Below are 25,370 nucleotides of genomic sequence, written 5' to 3'. Positions count from 1 at the left end.
GTAAGGCACAGCATAGCCTTTCTGCACTCAGGAACACTACACAACACTTCAGTACTATGCTTAGAGGCCATTTTAAACAGTGAAATCACCAACAAACAGCACAAAACAGCAAAAATCATGGCCACTAAATAGACTGTGAAAAGGACATGTGCACACACCATTATATTTGTTATCATTTGTTACATTTACAATTATTTCTATCTCTACCAATATGTTGAAAACCACAAGTTCACACCAGTATCTCCTATTCCCAAACACCACGGGGTACATTCTAATTTCCTCCTTCTTCATATTTGTCATTCCCTTTTCAGATAACAGAAAACCCAGCTCCCATTATCCTTAATATTATCTACTTATTAGATCCACCGCCTGCAAGTTACTGACCCTTTGCTGCTGTCCCCGTCTCCACACCCCTCAGACACATCCTCCTTGCCCTGCTGAGCTCTGACATCTGGTGCCAGGTCAGCCCTCAGTGAGAACGCCTTCCTCACACATCTGGCCTGCAGCAGCCTGAACCACACCACCACCTCCTCCCCAAGAACACCCTTCTCCCCATGCTCTGGGCCCTGCAGCTCCCTATGTCCCTCGTGTGGATGCCTGCGTTGCTCAGCACCTCCTAATGTCTTTTGGACTGAATTGTTCCAGAAAGGTGGAAGAGAAGAGGAAGGATAATGCAAATGATTTTGATGGCTGCTTTTCTAGTCACTATGTCCTTAGTATTTTTACCTGTATTTTAAAAAATAGAGATCATTAAGCAATTTAGGTCCTAAGTTGGGCCAATAATTTTAAAAATTTGAGAAATAAATACACTGTGCCAGAAATGTGGTGTAAATATCCTTTGACCTTTAAGGAAATCCATTATTTTATATCCTTGATAATTTTCCTTTAGTTGATAGTCCTGCTTTATGTTATTAGTAGCACAGTCTTTGTGCTCAGTGGAATACTAGTCACAGCAGCTGACTGGACATGCATTTATCGATCCCCATGTGGCCTTGTACTGGTAATACTGGAATCCAGGCAGTTTTTGGCAGGGTGGTGGAAATGTGCCTTAACGACCAGCAAGTACAGGAATGGCTTTGTCAGGATTGTAGGTAAATAGGTAACTTTATAGCTTCTAAATTTTTTCTTCAGTGTTATGTTTCTTTTTTTTTTTTAAAAAAAAAAGACCACGATTGTAAATGAGATCTCAGTTTCTCCTAGAAAAGTAGTTAAGATGATTTCCTTCACACTGTCAGGAATATGTCACTCTTTCTCCACAGTTACATTAATGTCAGTAAAGAATGCTTGTTGCTACTCTTTCTTTTTTCTTCAGAGGCTCTAGAACAGGGATAACAGACACATGGCTCCACGTCCTCCTCCCACACTCACTAGAGTATCTGGGTTGGAGCAGATCTGAAAAAGGAAACGCTGATGTAGATCACAAGCTCCTGGAACCAAACACCATGCCCACTTCCCATCATCCTCCATCTCCTGGCTCGTGAATGGAGAGATGAACATGTGAATAAACGTTGATACTGGCAAAGAGGCTTGGACGTGCTGTCCTATCATTTCCATCCTCTCTATCTACAGACAGCATTCTAGGTGTCCCATTTTTAATTTAAAAAAATTCAAACCCATCAATTTGCAGTAAGACTCTTCTCATTAGAAACTGTTAACAGATAAGACTCATCACTGATGATTTCTGGCATAAAAGATTAACACATTACCTCTGCACTCGGTACACTCGAGTCCACGGAGGCACGAGGGCAAGGATCCGGGCCACCAATTCAATCAGGTCACTGGGAGAGTAACTCTTGTATCTTCCCGATTTCCACAGCTCATAAAGCCCAGTTCCACGAATCACGAGGGTAGGGTAGAGTTTCAAACCATCAGGACGAAAAGCAGGGTTCTCAAAAAACTCCTGTGAATAGAGAAAATGACTTCTCCATTAGTTATATGGAGATTACCCATAGTGAAGTTTCAATCTGGGGCTGGCTTCTCTCACATACTTACATGGTCCTTAGACTGACTTTCCTTCCCATCAAGAGAGGGAAGGTAGACAGAACAGAAACTCATTGTTTTTACAGCCTCAGTGGAGCAAAACATGTGTGTGCTGGGTGAGCAAGCCTTTGCCAACCAACGCAACCCTGGTCCACTGCTGTGGTGTCATCGCATGCCACCCTCCCCACCTTGCTTTTCTGTCTTTGCAAAGGCAATTTCCTCTGCCTGGAAATTTCATCAGTTTTCCTTCATCTAGCTAATCTTCAGGTCTTAGCTTGAATGCCAATTCTTCAGAGAGGTCTTCCTGGCCTTCAAATACAAGTTGCTTCACTTAAAAATGTTTTTTTGGAATTCTGTATTCTTGCCTTCTTAGCAGCATCATACTGACAATTTATCTGATGCCTGCCTTCACCTCCAGATTGTATCCTCCTTTAATAATGGAATATATTTGTTTAAACTTTTAAAAGTTGTGACATAGATCATCATCTGGGCTGAAAAACCTAAACTGTCTACTATATGGTCCTTTGCAGAAAAAGTATGCCGACACCTGGATATGACTATTTTGTCCTCAGGCCAACTGGCACCATTCCTAACCCGGGATACACACAGTCCGTTTGTTATCTGGACACTGAGGGATACATCTAATTCATCTATTTTGACATAGTAATTTCCTGCACTGTATCATCCCAGCTGGCTGCCTTATTTCTTTACTTGGGATGTAGAAAGGAGACATCAGGCATTCTCCTTTCTATGACTTTGCACTGCTAATTTGCTCTTATCTTGATTTCACTTGACACGTGATAGAGGAATGAAGGTGGACTCATACAGCTCCCTCTCACCCCGACCCTGGCGTTAGTATTTAAATGGCCAGCAGTACTGTATCTTGTGAATTGTGAAAATGCTTTTTTATCTTGTGCTGTTATTCTTACAGAGCTTTCCATTGTTTAACTTGGTTTTCAAAGAAATATATAACTATAGAGTTTTCAACCTCTCTCATTGATTTCTGTCACAGTCTTAAATGCTATAATCTTTGTGCACCATTTGCTCTTAGGGATATTCTACTGTAATTGCATGTAATTTTCCCTGTAACATTTATATATTAAAGATTCATGAGGTCTTTAATATTCTATAGCCATCCACAAAGAGTATGTATGCAAGTCACTTTCTACCTAGTCTGCATCTATATTAGAACACAGGATTTCAGTAAAGTACTTCTGGTTACTCATGTAATAAATTTAGGGGACATATGGGCTGATATAATCCTTTCATAAGAATGATGATAGATGGAATTGGTGCTGGACTTCCGGTTAAACATGGAGAATTAAAATATGTGTTTCTTTCCTTTCCTTCCAAAATCACACTGAAATAACAGGAAATAATTTTTTAAAAAGCATAAACCCAGAAGAACAAAGAGAACATCAGAGGAGACAGGAGGGGGAATAAGTGATGGCAATAAATTTTTGGAAGACAGAAAACGGATGGAAGATTGGTAAATGACTTTGCAAATGAGCAAAACTGTACACAAACTATCTGCAAAGGGGGATACGGATGAAAGGGCAGCTCAGTCACACCAGAGTCCCAGGAACGAGCATGGAACAGAAATAGCAGGAATGACAGTTCTTCAGAATATAGTTCTGATTCAGATATGGAAAGTGAAAATGAAACTCACGATGCTGGAGAATGCTCCTTTGCTTCTACAGAAGAGTGGACTGAAGACAACATTTCATGAAAATTAGAAGACTTTACAGGTGTGTCAGGTGTAACTATTGAATGTAATAACCCACCAAGTGTTAGTGCAATAACAGAATTAATTTTGATCGGCCGAAATAAAAATCGCCGGCCACAGGCATTAATTTCTGCAAAAATCCCCCGGTCAATAATGAGTTAAAAAAAAAAAAAAAAGGAGGGAAAATGATTTCACAGAATTCTGTAAGTGTGAAGGTATTAGAATAGAGACATTTTGGGGCATGTAAAAGGCTTACTTCCCATGATGAATCCTTTCTTAGAAAGCTGCTGGAGAATGTGTTTTAGTAAAGTAAAGGAATAAACCAATAAGAAGGATTAACTTGGTTTCCAAAAAACAAAGGCTCCGATCCTACAGAGTGGAGAAGAGGAGCCCTAAGGAAGACCCCTGGGAACTAGGCACAGAGAACTGTCAGTCCAGTTTGCAGCTGCAAGATCAGACCTCCGGGAGTTATGTCTCCAGCCTAAAAAAGGAACTTAGAGAGTATCTGATAGGGTCGGCCACTGAGAGAGGGGCTTTAACACTGAATGGGCACACTTGAAGGTTACAGATACTCAGAGAACTAACAAGCAAATAAAGAAATAAGACAATTTTACTGTTAACTCTAGGAAAAACAAAAAGTTATTTAAGAAAAGAAAGTAAGTATAGTATATTACTTGGCTTCATGCAAATAATAATAATTTATGTAAAAACTGTAATGAAAACACTGACTACTCATATAACTAAAATAGTGGCCTAATAATACTGGGAGAATGGGAGTTCAAAGAATTAACTCTTTAACTATTGTACTGATAACAGTAAGACAAGAGACTCTCTCTACTGATAGTCAGGAAACAGGAATCCAAGCATAGAAGAAGGAAACACAGTGGTAAATACTGGGACACCCCCCCTCCCCTGGCCTGGCCTGGCCACAACAGTTGAAAGTGGCGGAGGCCTACTGTGTTTTGATACGACCCCTTTAGGACTTACTGGATTTTCAAACACTAGTTAATAATAATTTTATTAATTAATACCTTTTATACTCTAAAGATAAAAATTAATTTAATCAACATCATTCTGGTGGCAATGTGGATGATACATTAGAAGGGAACATGGCTGGTGGCCGTGGGACTTAGCTAAGAAGCTGTCTACCTGTGCAGTGAGCTGACAAAAGCATGAACTGAAGTTGCGGCAGTGGGGGTGAGGAGGAGGCGACAGCTCTGAAAGATATTCAGAGGGAGTAAGAGACAGGACCTCCTGTTAGATTAGACCCCCGGTAGAGGGAAAAGCAGCAGCAGTGATGCACTGAGCGCTCGCTATGTGCCAGGCATTCTTCTAAGCATGCCGCACGCATTACCTCTGCCCGCCTTCACAACAGCCTCCTTCAGAGAGGAGGAAACTGAGGAACAAAGCAGTCCGTTTGCTACCAGGTGGCGGGTGGGGCCAGGATTCAAACTAGGCCCAGTCTGGCTCCACATATTCTCTCTTTCCTTCTGAATGACTGAATGTCTAGCTTGGGAGGGTATGTGGATGATGGAACACCAATATCACAGGAAACAGAAGACGAGGAGACCACTGGGGGAATGAAGTATGTCCATATTGGACACGTTAAGTCCGAAGTACACGTAAGACATCTGGTGCTAGTTGAAGAGTATTCAGCAATTGGACTTAAGAGCTAAGGCTTAAGGCTGGAGAGAAAATGAGATTCACTGAAGTGTAAGTGGTGAAGTTAGAACAACAGAAGAAAGACAAGTATATAGACGAGAGCAAAAGCCAGAAGCCACATTTAAGTGGTGGGAAGAAAAAGAAGATCTAGCGGAAAAGAAATAGTCCTAAAGGTTAAAAAGGGAACCAGGGGACAGCAGAGTCACAAAAGCCAGGGAGGTGAGAAATTAAAACTGGAGAGAGTCTTTAACAATAACAGATGCTAAGATTGGATAAAATGTCAGCCGAGAAGTATCCTTTGGATTTGGAGATTAGCAAGTACTTTACAATGTTTGAGAGAATAGTTTCAGAGAGAGAGAGAGAGAGAGAGAGAGAGAAAGTGTGTGTGTGTGTGTGTGTGTGTGTGTGTTGGTGGGCAGCGGGGAGTGAGTAGAAGCCAAGCTGCAGTGGATTTGGAGGAAGCAGGGACACTGAAGCGTTTGTAAATGACATGGGGGCACTCAAGGGAAAGGAAGGCAGGGTACTGCTGTTTTTCATTGTAGGCCTTACAGTACAATTTGACTTTTAAAATTTTGCATGTATTCCTTTGATACAAATAAAAAATAACTGAAAATGGAAGTTTTGTTTCTGTAAGATCCAACCCGACCAGGATTTCAACATCATTCAGGTCATGCATAGTCATTCATCGTAAAACAGACTTTCCTTGGCCTAAGAAAGGAAACACAGAAAGGTGCAATAGAAAGGGTGCCTTCCTAAGAGCCTGCTTCTACCTGAGACTCACCATGGCCTTTAACAGTTACTTAGCCGCGGCAGGTCTTGTTTCCTTTTCTGAGGAGGCTGCAACAGGTGGTCTTTTCTGATATAATTCTACACTACCTGTATTCTATGACATTACCTTAAGTATCGAGCCTTTACATTAAGAAAACCAAGCAAATGAAGAAGTAACAACAACAAACACCTCTAACCATACCTGCCAAACTGTAACTTGATCACACTGGCTTTTGGGAAAAACAGCTCAGTGGGGGAAAAAAAGAACTTCTGAGTGTCCAAAGGGTGGGCAAACATTAATGGACTTTGAAAGATTTCGCATTACTGACAAGAGGTTCTGGAGATAAATTTTTCCTCAAGAGAAACTGACACTCTCTAAACATTTTCAGCAACCTGACCTTAGACATCCAGGAGCAGTCTAATTTTAAAAGAATAAAATACAAAAACAGCTAAAGGTTATTTTGAGTAGTAAATGATATAACATTTTGGAGACCTGAGGACAGATGGAAAGGGTGAAGTTAATGCTCGGAGGATAAATTCCTAAGATGTTAAACATTCTTCATCACAACCAGGACTTTCAGCTTTATAAGAAAAAAGAAAACTTCATTTCAAAAATAAATCTTAGTTACTGAAAAATATAAGCAAATGCTATTTATCACAAACAGCTGTGAGCTCTGTACCTACCACTAGATAAGAGTGTGAATCTGCAATGAACAGACGTAAATGACCAGTTCCGCTCTTAGCGACCCGGAACTGACTTAAGCAACAAGGTGTGAGAGCAAAGCCAATTTATAACTAACACATGCAGGCACATAGCTGGGATCCGTGCCAGGCAAGGTTATCTTGTCCTCTACAGATATAACATTTTTTAGACTTCTACAATTATACAAGTAGACCCTTTACTTAGCAACCCTTCCTATGGATAAAACACATTAAGGGAACTGTATCTGTGGGTTGCTAATAATGTGACAATAAAATAAAGTAGGGAAAAAAGAAATGTTTAAAGTGTAAAATATACTGCCTATTAATTCAGGAAAAGTTGTGAATTCTAAATAGGCCCAAACAAGATTTCTTAAACAAAAACTAGTTTAAAAAAATTTTAGTAAACCTTTTATTGAAATATATCTTAGTATAAAAAAGTACACAAATCGTAAGTGTACACCTTGATAGATTTTTACAAATCATGTAGCCAGCACCTAGACACTCAAATCAAGAAAAGGCACATTATCCAAACCTCAGAAGCCTACCACATGCCTGTTTCCAGCTACAATTCCACCCAAAGCTTCTGAACCTCACATTAATAAGACTGTATGTTAGGTAGTCTTTTGGATCTGGTTTCCTTTGCTCAATATTATGGTGAATAGAATCAGCCACGTTGTTGCATGAAGTCATAATTAATTTACTCTTATTGTTTTATGTATTTCATTGTTTGACTACACCACAACTTACAATATTTATGTATTTGACTTTAATGGACACTTGGGTTGTTTCCAATCTGATGATACTACACTCAGTAATTTGTGACTGTGTCTTGGTAAATATGTGTGCATTTCTGTTGGGTAAACGTGAAGGAGTAGAATTGCTGGGTCATGGAGTATGCCTACGTTCACTTTTAGTAGATACTGTCAAACAGTTTTCTAATATGATGTACTATATTCCCACTGGCAGTAAATGAGAGTTCCAGTTGCTCCATACTCTTACCAACACTTGATATTGTCTTTTTTCATTTTAGCTATTCTTAACTATTCTGATGAGTATACAGTAGCCATGCATTGTAGTTTTAAATTTCATTTCTTTGAAGGTAAATGACTGAGAACTTTTAAATAGTTTTACTGAATATTTGAATATCCTATCTGTGAAGTGTTTGTTCAAGTTTTTTTTTTTTTCCCCATTCTCCTATTACGTGGTCTGTCTTTTTTTTAATTGATTTGTAAAAATATTTAAGACAATCTATAGATTAATTTTTCAGAGAATTTTTCTCTAGAGAGAAATCAGATTTCTCATTTTAGCTCTATTTTGTTACTCATTTGCTGGGATGCAGTTAGAAAAGGCATATGGTCTGCTCATATTTCCTGTAGGTTTCTTTGAAAAGATTATAAACAAGCAGATAAATCCGTTTACATGAAGGGCTGTCTCTGCAATATTATTTCTGAACTATTCTTTATTTTGAAGACACAAAGAAAATGAATTGTAAGACTCAGCTATTTGCTATTACTTGACATATTTTTTCCAAGGGCACTTAAAGTTATGAATGCTGGCTATACCACTGGCCCACCTAGGAGCTGTGCTAAAGAAAAGTGTGTTTCAGGTGCCTTTTAGGCTTGAAGTCTGAGTACCTGGCTAGTACTACTGAGGGGAAGATATTAGACTCAAAATCTATTACATAGTCAATATGGGGGAATTAATAACATCTGTGAACATCTGTGAATTAATGCTGTCTTATAAAATAGGCCTTTAGTTATAATTCATTGGCTTAGAAATAATAAAAATAAACTTTTTAAAAGGAAAGAATTATTAACTTCACAAATAAGGCATGATGAATTCTATTGTTCTAATAAACAGAGCAAAATAAAAGTATTTTTGTGGATGAAATAACTTGATAAATATTTTCATTCTCTTCTCTAAAAGGATATCCTTAAGCCACCTTCCCTATTTGAGAATCTGAAGGAAAAAAGAGTTTTGAGCAATCTCATTTCCCAAGACAAAGCTAACATGAATCAAGCTAACATGTGATAGAGTAAAAACAAACAAACAAACAAACGAACCCCCGAGTTAGGTATTAAAATTCAAAGAACAGAAAGGCTAGAAGAAAACAATATTTTCTTTCACTGTTTAATGAAATGCTGTACGAGAAAGGCAGTTCTAAGCTTAGAAGTATCTTAAGAAATCATCACTAAGAAAATAAGTAAGTAAATAAGATAGATTTGACAACAGAAACAAAAGGTCAAGGATAGGTTGGGGAAAATATTTTTAACAAATATAAAAAACAATCCATAATGTCATTACCTAGAAAGTTCATATAATTAATATTAAAAATATTCATATCCAATAGAGTAATTGGTCAGAGGACAAAAACACACAATTCCAAAAAGATGAAAGAATTATACTTATTAAATACAAACCTGAAAAATGCATTACTTATAATTACAAAATACAAGTTGAAACGGCACTTTTATCCATCAAATTAACGAAGATAAAATATTGTATGTATGTGTGTGTGTGTGTGTGTGTGTATATATATGTATGTAGAAAATACAAAAATAGGAGAGAATTATTTGGGGAAAAAGATAACCCTGCTGAAATGAGTGTAAGTTGTTACAACCCTGGGAAAGGCAACTAAGTAATATGGTGAGATTCTTAAAGTATTTATACCTTTACCTGATAATTCTACTCCAGGGAATTTGTCCTAAAGAAATAACCCTAAATACTACAAAAAATTACAGGTGTAAAATTGTTGATGTGCAGTCTATTTACAAATATCTATTTGATATTTTGATATTATCAAAAACTGATAATACCTTCAATTAAAAAAACTGGAAGTGGTTAAGCAAAGTATGGCATATTTGTTCAATAGAAATTAAGTGGATATTTAAATATGTTAACCTTTTAACAGAGACCAGGCTATAACAGGAATAAATGCTTGCTATAATGTTAAGTGAAAAAGCTATTAAAATAATTACCTATCATATACGTAAGTGTAAGTATGTCTTTGTGTATCTATGTATCACCCACCTCATCCCCTAAAAAATCCTAAGTATAAAAAAACCCTGGGAGTATATTGACATGTTAGGGTTTTATTTGGTGTTGGGGCTGTGAGCGAGTCCTCTTTCTCCACTGTGTCATAATGAGGATATCTTGCTTTAATAATGGGAAAAAAAATCAACAGTAAATAATCAGAAAGAGCAGAGAGGGTAGAAGCAGCATGCAGAGGCATTCTCAAGTAGCTTGGTTTAAAGGTAATACTTACTGTAAACTGTTCAATGTCTCTCTCTAGTCCCACATTTGGCAGATCGGGCATCATATGAGCCACAACTTTGAAACCAGAATCTTTGGCCAGGTGGAAGGACTCACACACCGCCTTCACAGTGTGGCCCCTGAGGAAGAAAATTCACTACCTGTTACACAAATAAATGGGCAACAAGGTGAGTACAAGGAATAGAGGGAAAACAATCTCCGAGACACGTAACAGTAGCTCTATAGTGAAGAATATGGTTGGGGAAAAAGAAATCGTAGAAAGTCATTTTTACATCTCCACCTCTGAGAAGGCCTGGAAAAAAATAATTTTACTTCTGAGATATTTCTCAGAAATTCCCTTATGTACTTACTCTGACAGTAAGTTCTGACAGTAAGTGACTGAGGTCACAAGAGTTAATATACACTAAAATTATTTGATTTAGCATCATCGGCCAAAATAAGCTTGCTAATGTAAATATCTAGGTTAAAAACAAGAATAATGAGCTCAAAACCATGCAGGAGCAGCATCTTGTTATGCTCTTTCCTTTAAAAATCTTTTAACAAATAAGTTCATTTGGAGAAAGAAAGGGGGGGGGGAAGTGAGAGAGAGAGAGAGAGAGAGAGAGAGAGAGAGAGAGAGAGAGAGAGAGAGAGAGAGATCTATATACAAAGTAGATTTCACTCTGGTGGGTTGGAGGGCCCTAAAAAAAGAGTAAGAAGAGAGAATGATTTAGTGACAAGTCAGAATCATTTGGGGCCAGCTGTATAAATCATCTTAACATTCTAGTGCCACATTCAAGTAAGAAGCAAGCCCTAATAATAGTTTGGGGCTACTAAAGACCGAAGCCCTGTATCAATCCTTTCACCACCTAGTCATTCCCATTCACCACCAAAAAATCCTACAAACCATGGACTCCTTCCCACTCTCTGAAGGTTCCCATCCATTTCCATGGCTTCCACCTCTAATCTCTTTTTGCTAATGACTTCTCAATCTGTATGACTGGGCCAGGCCTCTCTTCTGACACCATGCCCAAATATCCAATACTCTAATGCTGCACTGTACAATATTAGTCATGAGGCACACGTGGTTATTCAAGTTCATCTTTAAATGAATTCAGAGGAAAAATTCAATTCCTCGGCTGTGCCATCACAGTGGACAGTGCGGGTACAGAACACTGCAGTCACTGCAGTGTTCTGCTGGACGGCCCCGCTCTAAAGCAAACCTTCAACCGGTTGCCCCACAAGTATCTACAACTTAGTTTATCCAAAATGAAACTCATCCTCCCTCCAAGCCTCTCTATTTCCCATTCTCTCTCACCCTCATTCCCACTCAGTCACCAAACACTGCTTTTCAGGACATCAGTTCCTGCTTAAATTACCGCAGCAGCCTCTGAACTCACCTTCCTTCTAGCTTGGTCTTCTTAGTCCACCCTCACACTGTGATCCCCAGGACTTCCCTGGTGGTCCAGTGGTAAAGAATCCGCCTTCCAATGCAGGGGACGCGGGTGCAATCCCTGGTCAGGGAACTGAGATCCCGCATGCCGCACAGCAGCTGGGCCCGTGCGCCTCAACTAGAGCCCACATGCCTCAAACTACAGAGCCCGTGCACCTTGGAGCCCGCGCCACAACTAGAGAAGAGAAAACCTGCACGCCACAAAGAGAGAGAAGCCCGCGCACCACAACGAGGAGCCCGCGTGCTGCAACTGAGACCCGACGCAGCCAAAAATAAATAAATAAAATCAAATAAAATGCAGGTATGCCTTGATCACAAGTTAGCTTGCAGCCTGGCCTTGGATTAAAGCCCAAACTTGCTGGGTTGACTTCCAAGGCGCCCCATGATCTGGCCAACCTGCTGACCCTTTCAGCCTCACCTCTTACCACGCTCCTACCTCACGCTCCACACTCCCACCAAATGAAACCACTCCAACTTTCCGAAATGTGCCGTGTGCTCCTATCCTCAGGAGCTTGCTCGTACTCTCCTTTCTGCCTGAAAAAAATCTTCCTCTTCCCCACCTGACTAACTCAGACTCTTCCAGAGACTCTTTCCACCCCCAAGGTACCTCTCTGGCGTAGCCCTGGTTACTGCAGCAGCCCTACCAGCGTTCCCGGTTCAAGCCTTCCCCGACAAGAACGCATCCTACACAGGCTGATCTTTCTCAAGCTTGATATCCATCTGACTCTTCCTGTGTGCAAAATATTTAATAGACCTCTATCACCTCAAGGGAAGCATCCGCCCTCGTTAGCCTGGCACTCTTCCTGGTTGTTGCTAAGATGCTGACCCGTGTGTTTCCCTAGTTTCCCTTTACTTCCTTCTCCGAGCACAACCCTCCGCCATGTCTATCCAAATCCTATTAAAGTGAAGTAGCCTTTAAGGTCCAGCTCAACACACACTTACTCCCTGAAGCCTGCCTTTATTTCTGGAGGGAAGAGAACTTCATATGGCTCTATCAACCCTTATTTCCTTCCTTCCTTAGACTCCCAAATTTCTCAAAGTTTATACCCATCACCTCACCAGCCTTTCTTTCACTACCGTACCAACTGGCATTTGCTTCACCAAAACTAATCTCTTAAATCTCACACTAGTTTCCTTCTTGTTCAAACCCTTTTCTTTGTTCCTATTCTCCCTGGCCTCCTCTCATGCTCTGAACTACTAAGCCTGAGCCCTGCCCTCTGCTTTCCACATGGGAAAGGCTATTTATCACAAGAACTGGAAGAGAGACGAGCATGTTTGTAGACTACTGGAAAAAAGCCAGTGAAGAGAGACTGAAAATCAAGGAAGGAGGAGATGGAACTAAGAGCACAGACAGAAGAATGAATACGAGGAATACCTAGACCTCTCCCTGTCAGATGGGTAGTAACACAGATCCAGTCGGTGGGGGAAAAGGAAGGCTTGTGCAAGATCATCTGCACCGTCTTACCGGTTGGTATCTCTGGCCACATCCTCATAGACACTCTGCACCCCAATCTCCAGCCTTGTGCAGCCATAGGTCAACATATCACTTAAATGCCGCTTCATGCAATAATCTGGTCTGGTCTCAATAGTAATTCCGATGCACTTTGTGAGGCTTCTCTCAGAATACCTGTAGAGTAAAATCGAAAAGTAAACAACTTGCCAATAGCCCTAAGTAAACAACTTAGGACATTTGTTCTCATTTAAAGGATGGCTTCTTCTTGTCCTCCCGGCTCTAACCCAGTGGTTAAGAGTGTGGGCTCAGACTTCCCTGGGGGCGCAGTGGTTAAGAATCCGCCTGCCAATGCAGGGGACACGGGTTCGAGCCCTGGTCCGGGAAGATCCCACATGCCGCGGAGCAACTAAGCCTGTGCGCCTCAACTACTGAGCCTGCGCTCTAGAGCCCACGAGCCACAACTACTGAAGCCCATGTGCCTAGAGCCCGTGCTCCGCAACAAGAGAAGCCACTGCAATAAGAAGCCCGCACACCGCAACGAAGAGTAGCCCCCGCTCACAGCAACTAGAAAAAGCCCACATGCAGCAACGAAGACCCAATTCAGCCAAAAATAAATAAAATAAGTAAAATAAATAAATATTAAAAAATAGTTTAAAAAAAAAAAAAAGAGCATGGGCTCTGGAGCCAGACTGTCTGAGTTCAAATCCTAACTATGCAAACAGGAAAGTTATTAACCTCCCTGTGCTTCGGTTTCATTATCTGCAAAGTGAGGATAAGAGTCGCTATACCTCATGGGACTGACGTGACTGAGCCGCCACAAAGTAATGTGATCATCACCATTATCGTTATTATTCTCCTGCAGTGCGCTGCAACCATAATCTCCTTGAAAGCAGGGATTTCAACTGTGAAAACCCTAATTTTCAATTCCTAGCAACGATTTTTCATGGAAGTGAAAACCATCTGCATTATTTATTTTCCACTCCCTATTTTAGAGTTATGTTAAATAAAAGAAAACAAAAGAGGGGGGAGGGGAGGGTATGCATAATGATCATAGGAGTAATTCAGATGAAATGTCTTCTATACCCACAAGTCTTTTTGTCAAGCCTATTAATCTTAGCAACAACTTACAAAATTAGGAATCATTTTTCTCCTTCACTAAAACCAGATATCAGAGTAGTGAGTACCACTTTAAATTTATTTATTTATTTATTTAATTTATTTTGGCTGCGTTGGGTCTTCGTTGCTGCGTGCGGGCTTCCTCTAGTTGTGGTGAGCGGGGGCTGCTCTTCGTTGCGGTGTGCGGGCTTCTCATTGCGGTGGCTTCTCTTGTTGTGGAGCATGGGCTCCTGACGCATGGGCCTCAGTAGTTGTGGCTTGCGGGCTCTAGAGCGCAGGCTCAGTAGTTGTGGCACACGGGCTTAGCTGCTCCACGGCATGTGGGATCTTCCCGGACCAGGGCTCGAACCCATGTCCCCTGCATTGGCAGGCAGATTCTCAACCACTGCGCCACCAGGGAAGCCCGTGAGTACCACTTTAGACTCAAGCTAGAATCTAGAAGAGGAAAATGACTTGCTAAGTGGTCTGCTGATGCGATGGAATAGGAACCATTACCTACAGAGGCCACTGCGGCCAAGCACTGCACTATATACTCCACACGCACTGAATGCTCCCGTTAGCTCTATGAAGTATGTCTTATTATCCCCATTTTACAGATAAAGAAACTGAAGTTCCTAAAGTGATTAAATACTTTGTCCAAGGGTACAGAGCTCATAAAATCCAAGTCAGGATTTGAAGGTAGGTCTGCCTGACTTCAAAACTCCTGCTCTGTGTTTCACTCTATCACATGGCTTGGACAGTTCAGCATGGGACATCATATTTGTCCTCTCTTCAACTTCTCCTAGAACGAAATAATTCTTCTCAGTGCACCCTTCTACAACTTTCTCAATTCTTCGGGCAGGGTGAGGGAAGCCTTTTTTTGCCACTTAATTTCCTTCTTTCCAAAGAAGTTCATAGCTTTTTTCTTGAAAAATAAAAATCATAAAATTTTCATAGTTTTGTAACTACTGTTCTCCTTTAAGTTCATTCATCCATAATTGTCAATAAAACTGACTTATCTAATTTAATAATAATTATTAAGAAGGTTACGAATCACTGAACTGAAGGACTGATTCTGAAGTCTTTCACTCTAGATGTTCAAAGTCTTTACACTATTACCCTATTCCTAAGGTTTTATATAGGATTACTAGAGGCAGCAAGAACTAAAGGGAAACAACTAGTTTATAGCTACTAAACGATGAATCATAAGACAAAAAAGGGCACAGATCTTAGCAAGTCTTGCTTCTGACAGCTAGCTTCTCTGAAACAATCAGATCAGGAAGTCTCATGCCTCTCAAATAGGTGGGTCCCAAGGCACGCAGAATACATGTAACTCACCTTCTTCGAATACCAATTACTGTGTTTGGCGAAAACCATTGTTTTAAAAAATTAAGGGACCTTCCTGGTGGTCCAGTGGTTAGGAATCTGCCTTCCAGTTCAGGGGACGTGGGTTTGATCCTTGGTTGGGGGAACTAAGATCCCACATGCCGCGGGGCAACTAAGCCCGCGCACCACAACTACTGAGCCTGCGCTCTAGAGTCAACGAGCCACAACTACTGAGCCTGCGCACTCTGGAGCCTGTGCCCCACAACTAGAGGGAAGCCTGTGCGTCACAACAAAAAAGATCCTGCGTGCCGCAACGAGGACCTTGCGTGCTGTAGCCAAGACCCGACGCAGCCAAATAAAATAATAAATAAATATTAAAAAAAAAAATAAAGAAAACACTAATGTATTATGGAGAAAGCATATTGCATGACAGCTGGAAAAAACCAAAAAGCGGAAAACTCTAAGTTTCGAGTATATTTAACATAGTAAGTGAGAACATTTTACAATCAGGCATTCCAAAATTGTATCATAAAACCTCTCCATTCACTGATATTTTTATAAAACCCACAGTATTTCCTGGGACTTCCCTGGTGGTCCAGTGGTTAAGACTCCATGTTCCCAATGCTGGGGGCACGGGTTCAACCCCTGGTCAGGGAACAAAGATCCTATGTGCCGTAAGGCGCAGCCAATAAATAAATAAATAAATAAATAAACACAAACAAACAAAAGAAAAAAACAACCCACAGTATTTCCTAAAAGGATGCCATTAAGTTATCAGCGAAGTTGGCAGCACAACAGTACCCTGCATTACTAAAACTAGAGGACAGGCAACTGCACAGATGGGAATTCGTCTAGAGGAAAGAGAAATCCACTAGCTAATCTCTATTGCACAGATCATCAAAGGCCCAAGCAAGACTGATAGAGAAAGCTGTTGCGAGGATAAGGTCTCTTCATAAGTAGTTAGAATGTAGTACAGGACACAGAGGCAAACCTTATTCGCAAACAATAATTTAACTCCATTTCAAAAGTGTCTTTCCTCTTGGGGAAAATGTCATTACCTTTTGCAGGAGCAGAAACAGAGGAACAAAAAATAACTCAAGTTTTTAAAAGCCAATATTTTCTATTTACCACTATCTTTCTTTCAGAATTGTATTTTCATCTGAAAAGCAATTAAGCAGAAATTCCTATCAAATTTGAGCAAAAATAATGCAGTATTTTCTAAAGAACAGAATATAAGGTCATCTTATACAGTATAAGATCATTTTTTAAAGGATTTTTGTTAATGCTATATTTAGTTCTACGTATCACTAATTCTTGCCTCTTCATTAAAGAGAGATGTAAAGATATCAATATGATTGGTTTTTCAAAATATTGCAAATGTGTTCATAAAGGCTGTCAACTAATCTAAGCAAAATATCTGAGCTGGCATTTTATGGCCTGCTATAACCCGCCACACTGTTTAGACAGCCATCAGACAGTGTGGCTCTCCTTTACTACTGAGTTCAACTACCATACCGTTGGGGAGCGGGGAGAGGCAGACTTGTTAAATTCTTGGGCGTTTAGGAAATGTACCAAATTTTCCAACCCTGATCATGAGCTTCTAAGAGACAAAGCCAGGACTTGTACCCAGGTCTTCTGATTCCAATTCCACTTCTCTTTTTGTGGCATTATAGGGTCATTTAAAATAAGCCTAAACGTCACCACTGTGGGGCTATGCTGAATCCTACACGTTTCTGTATGCCATAGGAGTGGCACCAACTATAAAAGACGCTAATGTTCTCTGTGAAGCATAACTTAGGCCAATAACTTATGCTGACAGCATTTTTTTTTAACTGGGGGGTTGAGGCTGGGAGGGGGTGGGAGATGGGACAGTAACCTGGGAATACAAAAGCAAATAAAAACCAAACACTACCCAGACTTCAAAACAAAGCTCAAATACATTTCTCCTGCCATGACATCTTCCCAGCGCCTCTCAGTAACTCCGCGCTCTCATTCCTAAAGTACCTTGCCCATACTCTGAATGGAGTTTGTCTTGTTATTTGTGGCTATGTCTGTCTATCCACCTAGACAGGAAGCTCCTGGAAGGCAGTAGGCTCGTATACATTTAGAGGTAAGGGCTTCAGCACTAAAAACTCTCCTTCAATATAAAAATTACAAATATGAAGAATGAGTAAATGAATGAGGCATAACCGAAGACATAGGAGGTCTCTCTCTACTCCCATAGCAGCCTCTAGCTAATTCTACTGGTTACCTTTCCTCTTGCAAATAGTTAACCCTAAAAGTTGCTTAACACTAGGCCAGGTAATCTACAGAAAGTAAAGATGCAGTAGTTCTCGTCCCAGAGATGCTCAACAGTCTAGCTGTAGGGATAAGACACACAGCTAAAGCCAAGAACCACTTAAGAACCAAGAGCCAGAAGTGGCAGATATATAACTGGATAAAAATGATTTCTTGGAAAGCATGCTTCTATTTATGGAAGGAAGAAAGTGACCTATAAAAGTGACATCTATTGTTATTACTTACTGTCCCTTCACACTAAGGTCCCAACCAGGGGGACACTGAAGAAAGACGATGTGAAGGTCTCTTTATTATCTTCTGTAAACGGTTTCTGATTCACTCCAAGAAGGCTGTGGCATCAAAGAACACTTCTGATTACTATTAATCTCCTGAAGTCCTCTCTAAAACCTCTGTCATTAATTAAGTTGGATGTGTCTTACTTTAGATTTCCTGTGTGAAATCTCACTAGAGGTCTAAGCCCAAATTTCTGAGAGTTTTATGGACCCTTTCCTACATGGACATCCCTCTACCTCAAACTCAACCTGTTCAAACCAAATCACAACGTAAATATTTGTAATATGTAGATGAAATATTGATTTTCATTAATCACAACGTACAAACTCTCTTTTGCATCTGCAGTCTCAAAATGAGTAAGGAGAATTTATAAACTTCTTTGGACAGCCAAAGATTTTTTTGACTTGCCAAATAACATCTGGGGTGATTGGGGTAATTCCTCAGTAGTACCACAGAACACATGCTTTTTTGGGGGGGCAGGGTGGTGCGGGGGCTATAATCATATCTGGAAAATATCTCAACAAAATTTTATGTTCTGCATAATGCTGTGCTAGTGATATTCCAAACTTAAGAATGACTGAGTTCAGTGTTTGAGAATTTAAAAATAACTATCTTTTTCCTTTTGAGATGGTGGTCAAGTTTGCTTCCTGGATATTGGCAGTTATGTCAAGAGGGTCTATAACATAAGGTTCTGCCCAACACAAACTGAGGAAACAGACAGGAACAGAAGTTCAATTTTTAAATGAGTACAACCTATGAAAAACTCACCTGGTAACATAGCTTAGAGAGTAATCAGGGACCTTTGGTCCCTTATCATGCTAGTTGACAAGGTTTAAGATATATGAAAAACAACCCTTAACAGTTTGGGTTTTGATTCTTTCAGTAGCCGACAAGAATGCTACCATTTTATACTCCTAATCAGACAGCTGAAGAGCCAACAGCAATGTACTATTAATAGAAAAAAACAATCATGGTTATTACACATTCTTTTAATATTCTATTCACATTCAAATTTAAGGGCTATATACATAAGTGCATTATAGAAAAGTTGTCATTGTCCAAAAGTGACTGCTAGATGAAAAATAACCTTCGAGCACATCTTTTAGATAAAAATTCCCCTTCCAATAGAAATCTTCAAAGCATACAACGTCACAGAAAGAAGTAACTTTAGAAATAATATAGTCCTGCCTCCTCATTAATAATGTAAGATAACAACAGAAATAAGTCTGGAACCTAATTCTTAATGCACAGTTCTTCCCACTGCACTCATTTAACAATGTTTTTTAAGTACAGTAAGTCCCCTACATACAAACAAGTTCCATTCTGAGAGCACATTCACAAGTCCAATTTGTTTGTAAGTCCAACAAAATTAGCCTAGGTACCCAACTTTTACAGATAATGCCAGACACATGAACTAACTTACATGACTGGACATGCAAACGCATGTTCAAATATTTGAAAATTCGCAACTTGAAGGTTCGCATGTAGGGGACTTACTATACCTTCTCTCCTCAAGGAATTGTGTTAGATATGACAGACTCTCTCTCTCAAGAATACATTCCCTATTAAAGGATATAGAAAAAATGCATTGCACAGAATTAGACAATAATGGTAGTCAGTAAAACCATTACTCTTGGCTACTGAAAACCAAAGTGAGGGAGTGACTAAATTGGTAGATGCAAATATCAATGGTATCTAATGTTAACAGATTAAACATTCCAATTAAAAGGCAGACATTGTCAAAATGGATAAAAAAACAAGACCCAACTACTGTAGACTTCCATAAAACTGCCAACTAGACTGTTAAAAGAAACACAGTTTCAATACAGAGACACATATGGGTGGAAAGTAAATGGATGGAAAAAGATACTACATAGGGAAAACAGTAAATATGCAAAAGCTGTAATGGCAAAAAAAAAAAAAAAAAAGCTGTAATGGCTAATTTAAAATCAAAAAAAGGAAACTTCAAAACCAGAAATAAAGGACATTTCATAATGATAAAAAGGTAACTTCATATTGATAAAAAGTTCATACACCAGGAAAACATATCAATCATAAATGTGCATACTCCTCACAGCAGATCTTCAAAATAAATGAAGTAAAAACTAATATAACTAAAGGGAGAAATAGATAATTCTTCAATCATAGTTGGATATTTTAATCTCTTTCTCTCTTTGCAACTGATAGAACTACACAGAAAAAAACCAAAACAAAACAAACCAACCCCAAGACAAGGACCAACTGAACAACACTATCTACCACTTTGACTGAATTGATATTTATAGAACATTACATCCAACAACTGCAGAATACACATTCTATCAAATATACATAGTTTGTTCACCAAGATGGACCATATATGCTGAGCCACAAAATAAGCCTCAATAAAAAAACTTTAAGAAATTGAAATTGTATAGAATAGACCCTCTCTGACCAATATGGAATTAAATTAGAAATCAAGGACATTAAGAAATCAAGAAAAACTCCAAGTTTTTGGAAATTTAGAAATTAAACAATCCATTTGTATATAATCCATGGGTCAAAATACAATTTTAGGAAACATTTTGAACGGAATAATAATTAAAATACAACATATTAAAATTTGTGGGATTCAGCCAAAGCAGTGCTTAGGGGAAAACTTTAAAGCTTTAAATACTTACATTAGAAAAGAAGAAAGGTCTATAGTGATAAGTTTCTATACCTTACTTAAGCATAGAAAGAGTAAAGGAAATCCAAAGTAGAAGATGATAATAAAAATAAAAGCAGAAATATATTAAGTAGAGGACATAAACAAAACCAAAAGTTAATTCTTTACAAAGAACAACAAAATTGATAAACCTTAACTAGACTAATAAAGAAAAAAAAGAGAGAACACAGGTAATCAATATCAGGATTGAAGGAGGGATGGATCACTAACATCCTACAGACATTAAAAACAAAATAAGGGAACATTATGAACAACTTAATACCAAAAAGTTTGACAATTTGGATAAAACAAATTCCTTGGAAAATATAATTTACCAAAACGGACACAGAAGAAACAGAAAATTTGAATATCCCTTTATCTATTAAAGGAATTGAATTAATCATTTAAGACCCTCCCATAAAGAAACTCCAGTCTTGGATAGTTTTACTGTTGAGTTCTAGCAAACACTTACAGAAGAAATAATAATCATCTTACATGAACTCTTTCAGAAAATAGAGGAGGAAACACTTCATAAGTTGTTTTATAGGGCCAGCATAACACTAAAACCAAAACCTGACAAAGAAGTTACATAAAAGGAAATCACAGACTGCCATCCCTCACGAACAAAATCCTTTACAACGTCTTAGAAAGGTGAATCCAGTGATATATAAAAAGAAAAATACATCTTGACCAAATAGGGTTTATCTTAGGAATGCAAGTTTAGTTTAACATTAAAAGATCAATCAAAGTGATATATATTATCAGAATAAAGGAGGAAAATCATATGATCATTTAAATACAGACAGAGAAATCATTAGACAAATGAGTTAATGATAAAAAACTCTTAGCAAAATTCTTCAATCTGATAAAGGTATCTACAAAAAAAACTCACAAGTAACACTGTACTTAACACTGCAATATTAAATGTTTTTCCTGTATTATTGGGAGTAAGACAGACTCACTCTCACCACTTCTATTTAACACTGTACAGAATGTCCTAGCTGTTGCAATAAGGCAAGGAAAAGAAAAGCATGCAAATCCAAAAGGAAAAATTAAAACTCATTGTATTTGCAGATCATACGATTGTTTTTGAAGAAAATCCCAGCAAATTTACAAAAACAACTTTTAGAACCAAGTAGTGAATTAATAGTAAGGTCATATGATATAAGGTTAATATACAAAAATCAACCATGTATCTAGATACTAGCTGCAAACAATTTGAAAATACAATTTTTAAAAATTTCATTTATATAGCATCAACAAAATACTTTGAAATAAATTTAACAAAAAGCTTACAAAATATCCAAACTGAAGATTGCTAAGAGAAATTAAAAAACACTTAAGGAAACTAGGAGATAGACTATGTTCATAAACTGGAAAACAATATTGTTAAATAGTAATTTTCTCAAAATTGTTCTATAGTTTAAAAACAATCCCAATCCTATCACACTTTTTATTTTTATTTACTTATTTTTTTTAACATCTTTACTGGAGTATAATTGCTTTACAATGCTGTGTTAGTTTCTGCTGTATAACAAAGTGAATCAGTTATATGTATACTTACATTCCCATATCCCCTCCCTCTTGCGCCTCCCTCCCACCCCCCCATTCCACCCTGCTAGGTAGTCACAAAGCACCGAGCTGATCTCCCTGTGCTATGCAGCTGCTTCCTACTAGCTACCTATTTTACATTTGGTAGTGTATATATGTCAATGCTACTCTTTCACTTCATCCCAGCTTACCCTTCCCCCTCCCCGTGTCCTCCAGTTCATTCTCTACGACTGCATCTTTACTCCTGTCCTACCCCTAGGTTCATCAGAACCCTTTTTTTTTTTTTTTTTTTTTTTTAGATTCCATATATATGTGCTAGCATACAACATTTGTTTTTCTCTTTCTGACTTACTTCACTCTGTATGACAGACTCTAGGTCCATGCACCTCACTACAAATAACTCAATTTCATTTCTCTTTATAGCTGAGTAATATTCCATTGTATATACGTGCCACATCTTCTTTATCCATTCATCTGTCGATGGACACTTAGGTTGCTTCCATATCCTGGCTATCGTAAATAGAGCTGCAATGAACATTGTTCTACATGACTCTTTTTGAATTATGGTTTTCTCAGGGTATATGCCCAGTAGTGGGACTGCTGGGTCATATGGTAGTTCTATTTCTAGTTTTTTAAGGAAACTCCATACTGTTCTCCATAGTGGCTGTATCAATTTACATTCCCACCAACAGTGCAAGAGGGTTCCCTTTTCTCCACACCCTCTCTAGCATTTATTGTTTGTAGATTTTTTGATGATGGCCATTCTAACCAGTGTGAGGTGATACCTCATTGTAGTTTTGATTTGCATTTCTCTAATGATTAGTGACGTTGAGCATCCTTTGGTGTGTTTGTTGACAATCTGTATATCTTCTTTGGAGAAACGTCTATTTAGGTCTTCTGCCCATTTTTGGATTGGGTTGCTTGTTCTTTTGATACTGAGCTGCATGAGCTGCTTGTATATTTTGGAGATGAATCCTTTGTCAGTTGCTTCATTTGCAAATATTTTCTTCCATTCTGAGGGTTGTCTTTTCATCTTGTTTATGGTTACCTTTGCTGTGCAAAAGCATTTAAGTTTCATTAGGTCCCATGTGTTTATTTTTGCTTTTATTTCCATTCCTCTAGGAGGTGGGTCAAAAAGGATCTTGCTGTGATTTATGTCAAAGTGTTCTCTATGTTTTCCTCTAAGAGTTTTATAGTGTCTGGCCTTACATTTAGGTCTTTAATCCATTTTGAGTTTATTTTTGTGTATGGTGTTAGGGAGTGTTCTAATTTCATTCTTTTACATGTAGCTGTCCAGTTTTCCCAGCACCACTTATTGAACAGGCTGTCTTTTCTCCATTGTATATTCTTGCCTCCTTTGTCAAAGACACAGTGACCATACGTGCGTGGGTTTATCTCTGGGCTTTCTATCCTGTTCCATTGATCTATATTTCTGTTTTTGTGCCAGTACCATACTGTCTTTTTTTTTAACATCTTTATTGGAGTATAATTGCTTTACAATGTTGTGTTATTTTCTGCTGTATAACAAAGTGAATCAGCTATATGTATACATATATCCCCATATCCCCTCCCTCTTGCATCTCCCTCCCACCCATACTGTCTTGATTACTGTAGCTTTGTAGTATAGTATGAAGTCAGGGAGCCTGATTCCTCCAGCTCTGTTTTTCTTTCTCAAGATTGCTTTTGCTGTTCAGGGTCTTTTGTGTTTCCATACAAATTGTAAAATTTTTTGTTCTAGTTCTGTGAAAAATGCCATTGGTAGCTTGACAGGGATTGCACTGAATCTGTAGATTGCTTTGGGTAGTACAGTCATCTTCACAATGTTGATTCTTCCAATCCAGGAACATGGTATATCTCTCCATCTGTCTGTATCATCTTTAATTTCTTTCATCAGTGTCTTATAGTTTTCTGCATATAGGTCTTTTGTCTCCTTAGGTGGGTTTATTCCTAGGTATTTTATTCTTTTTGTTGCAATGGTAAATGGGAGTGTTTCCTTAATTTCTCTTTCAGATTTTTCATCATTAGTGTATAGGAATGTAAGAGATTTCTGTGCATTAATTTTGTATCCTGCTACTTTACCAAATTCATTGATTAGCTCTAGTAGTTTTCTGGTAGCATCTTTAGGATTCTCTATGTATAGTATCATGTCATCTGTAAACAGTGACAGTTTTACATCTTCTTTTCCAATTTGGATTCCTTTTATTTTTTTTTCTCTGATTGCTGTGGCTAAAACCTCCAAAACTATGTTGAATAATAGCAGTGATAGTGGGCAACCTTGTCTTGTTCCTGATCTTTGAGGAAATGGTTTCAGTTTTTCACCATTGAGAACGACGTTGGCTGTGGGTTTGTCATATATGGCCTTTATTATGTTGAGGTAGGTTCCCTCTATGCCCGCTTTCTGGAGAGTGTTCATCATAAATAATTTTATCATTGAATTTTGTCGAAAGCTTTTTCTGCATCTATTGAGATGATCATATGGTTTTTATCCTTCAGTTTGTTAATATGGCTATCACATTTTATAATAGAAATTGACAAGCATAAACTTTATATAGAAAGGCAAAGGACCTAAAATATCCAAAGCAATCTTGAAAAATAATGACAGAGTTAGAAGACTTATACTACTTCAAGGTATACTATAAAACTACAATAATCAGGACTGTGGTACTGGCATAAAGACAAAAACACATCAACGGAACAGAAGAGAGTACAGTCCCAAATTTATATAGCCAATTGATTTTTTAAAAAATTAATTTATTTTATTTTATTTATTTTTGGCTACACAGGGTCTTTGTTACTGCGTGTGGGTTTTCTCTAGTTGCAGCGAGCGGGGACTACTCTTCGTTGCAGTGCGCTGGCCTCTCATTGCGGTGGCTTCTCTCGTTGCGGAGCATGGGCTCTAGGCACACGGGCTTCAGTAGTTGTGGCTTGCGAGCTCTAGAGTGCAGGCTCAGTAGTTGTGGTGCATGGGCTTAGTTGCTCCGTGGCATGTGGGATCTTCTGGGACCAGGGCTTGAACCCATGTCCCTGCATTGGCAGGCGGATTCTTAACCACTGCGCCACCAGTGAAGCCCTAGACAATTGATTTTTGACAAAGGTGCCAATACAATCTATATAGGAAAGGGAAGTTTTAAAACAAGTAATGTTG

General features: G+C 38.7%; 1 protein-coding gene across 3 annotated transcripts in view; it reads right to left on the bottom strand.

Annotated features, from left to right (window-relative positions):
- ELP3 (elongator acetyltransferase complex subunit 3) overlaps nucleotides 1-25,370 on the bottom strand; it is a 104,747-nt gene that overhangs the window by 48,136 nt on the left and 31,241 nt on the right. For all 3 annotated transcript variants that reach the window (XM_061199452.1, XM_061199453.1, XM_061199454.1), the window contains 3 exons: nucleotides 13,009-13,170; nucleotides 10,104-10,230; nucleotides 1,707-1,900 (listed from right to left, as the gene is read on the bottom strand). In XM_061199452.1, the coding sequence (XP_061055435.1) occupies nucleotides 1,707-1,900; nucleotides 10,104-10,230; nucleotides 13,009-13,170 (483 nt within the window). The remainder of the gene's footprint in view (nucleotides 1-1,706; nucleotides 1,901-10,103; nucleotides 10,231-13,008; nucleotides 13,171-25,370) is intronic.

This window comes from Eubalaena glacialis, chromosome 9 (assembly GCF_028564815.1).
Source record: "Eubalaena glacialis isolate mEubGla1 chromosome 9, mEubGla1.1.hap2.+ XY, whole genome shotgun sequence".
NCBI lineage: Eukaryota > Metazoa > Chordata > Mammalia > Artiodactyla > Balaenidae > Eubalaena > Eubalaena glacialis.
Note: the sequence above shows the minus strand (reverse complement) of the source record. Positions and strands in the feature narration are given on the sequence as shown.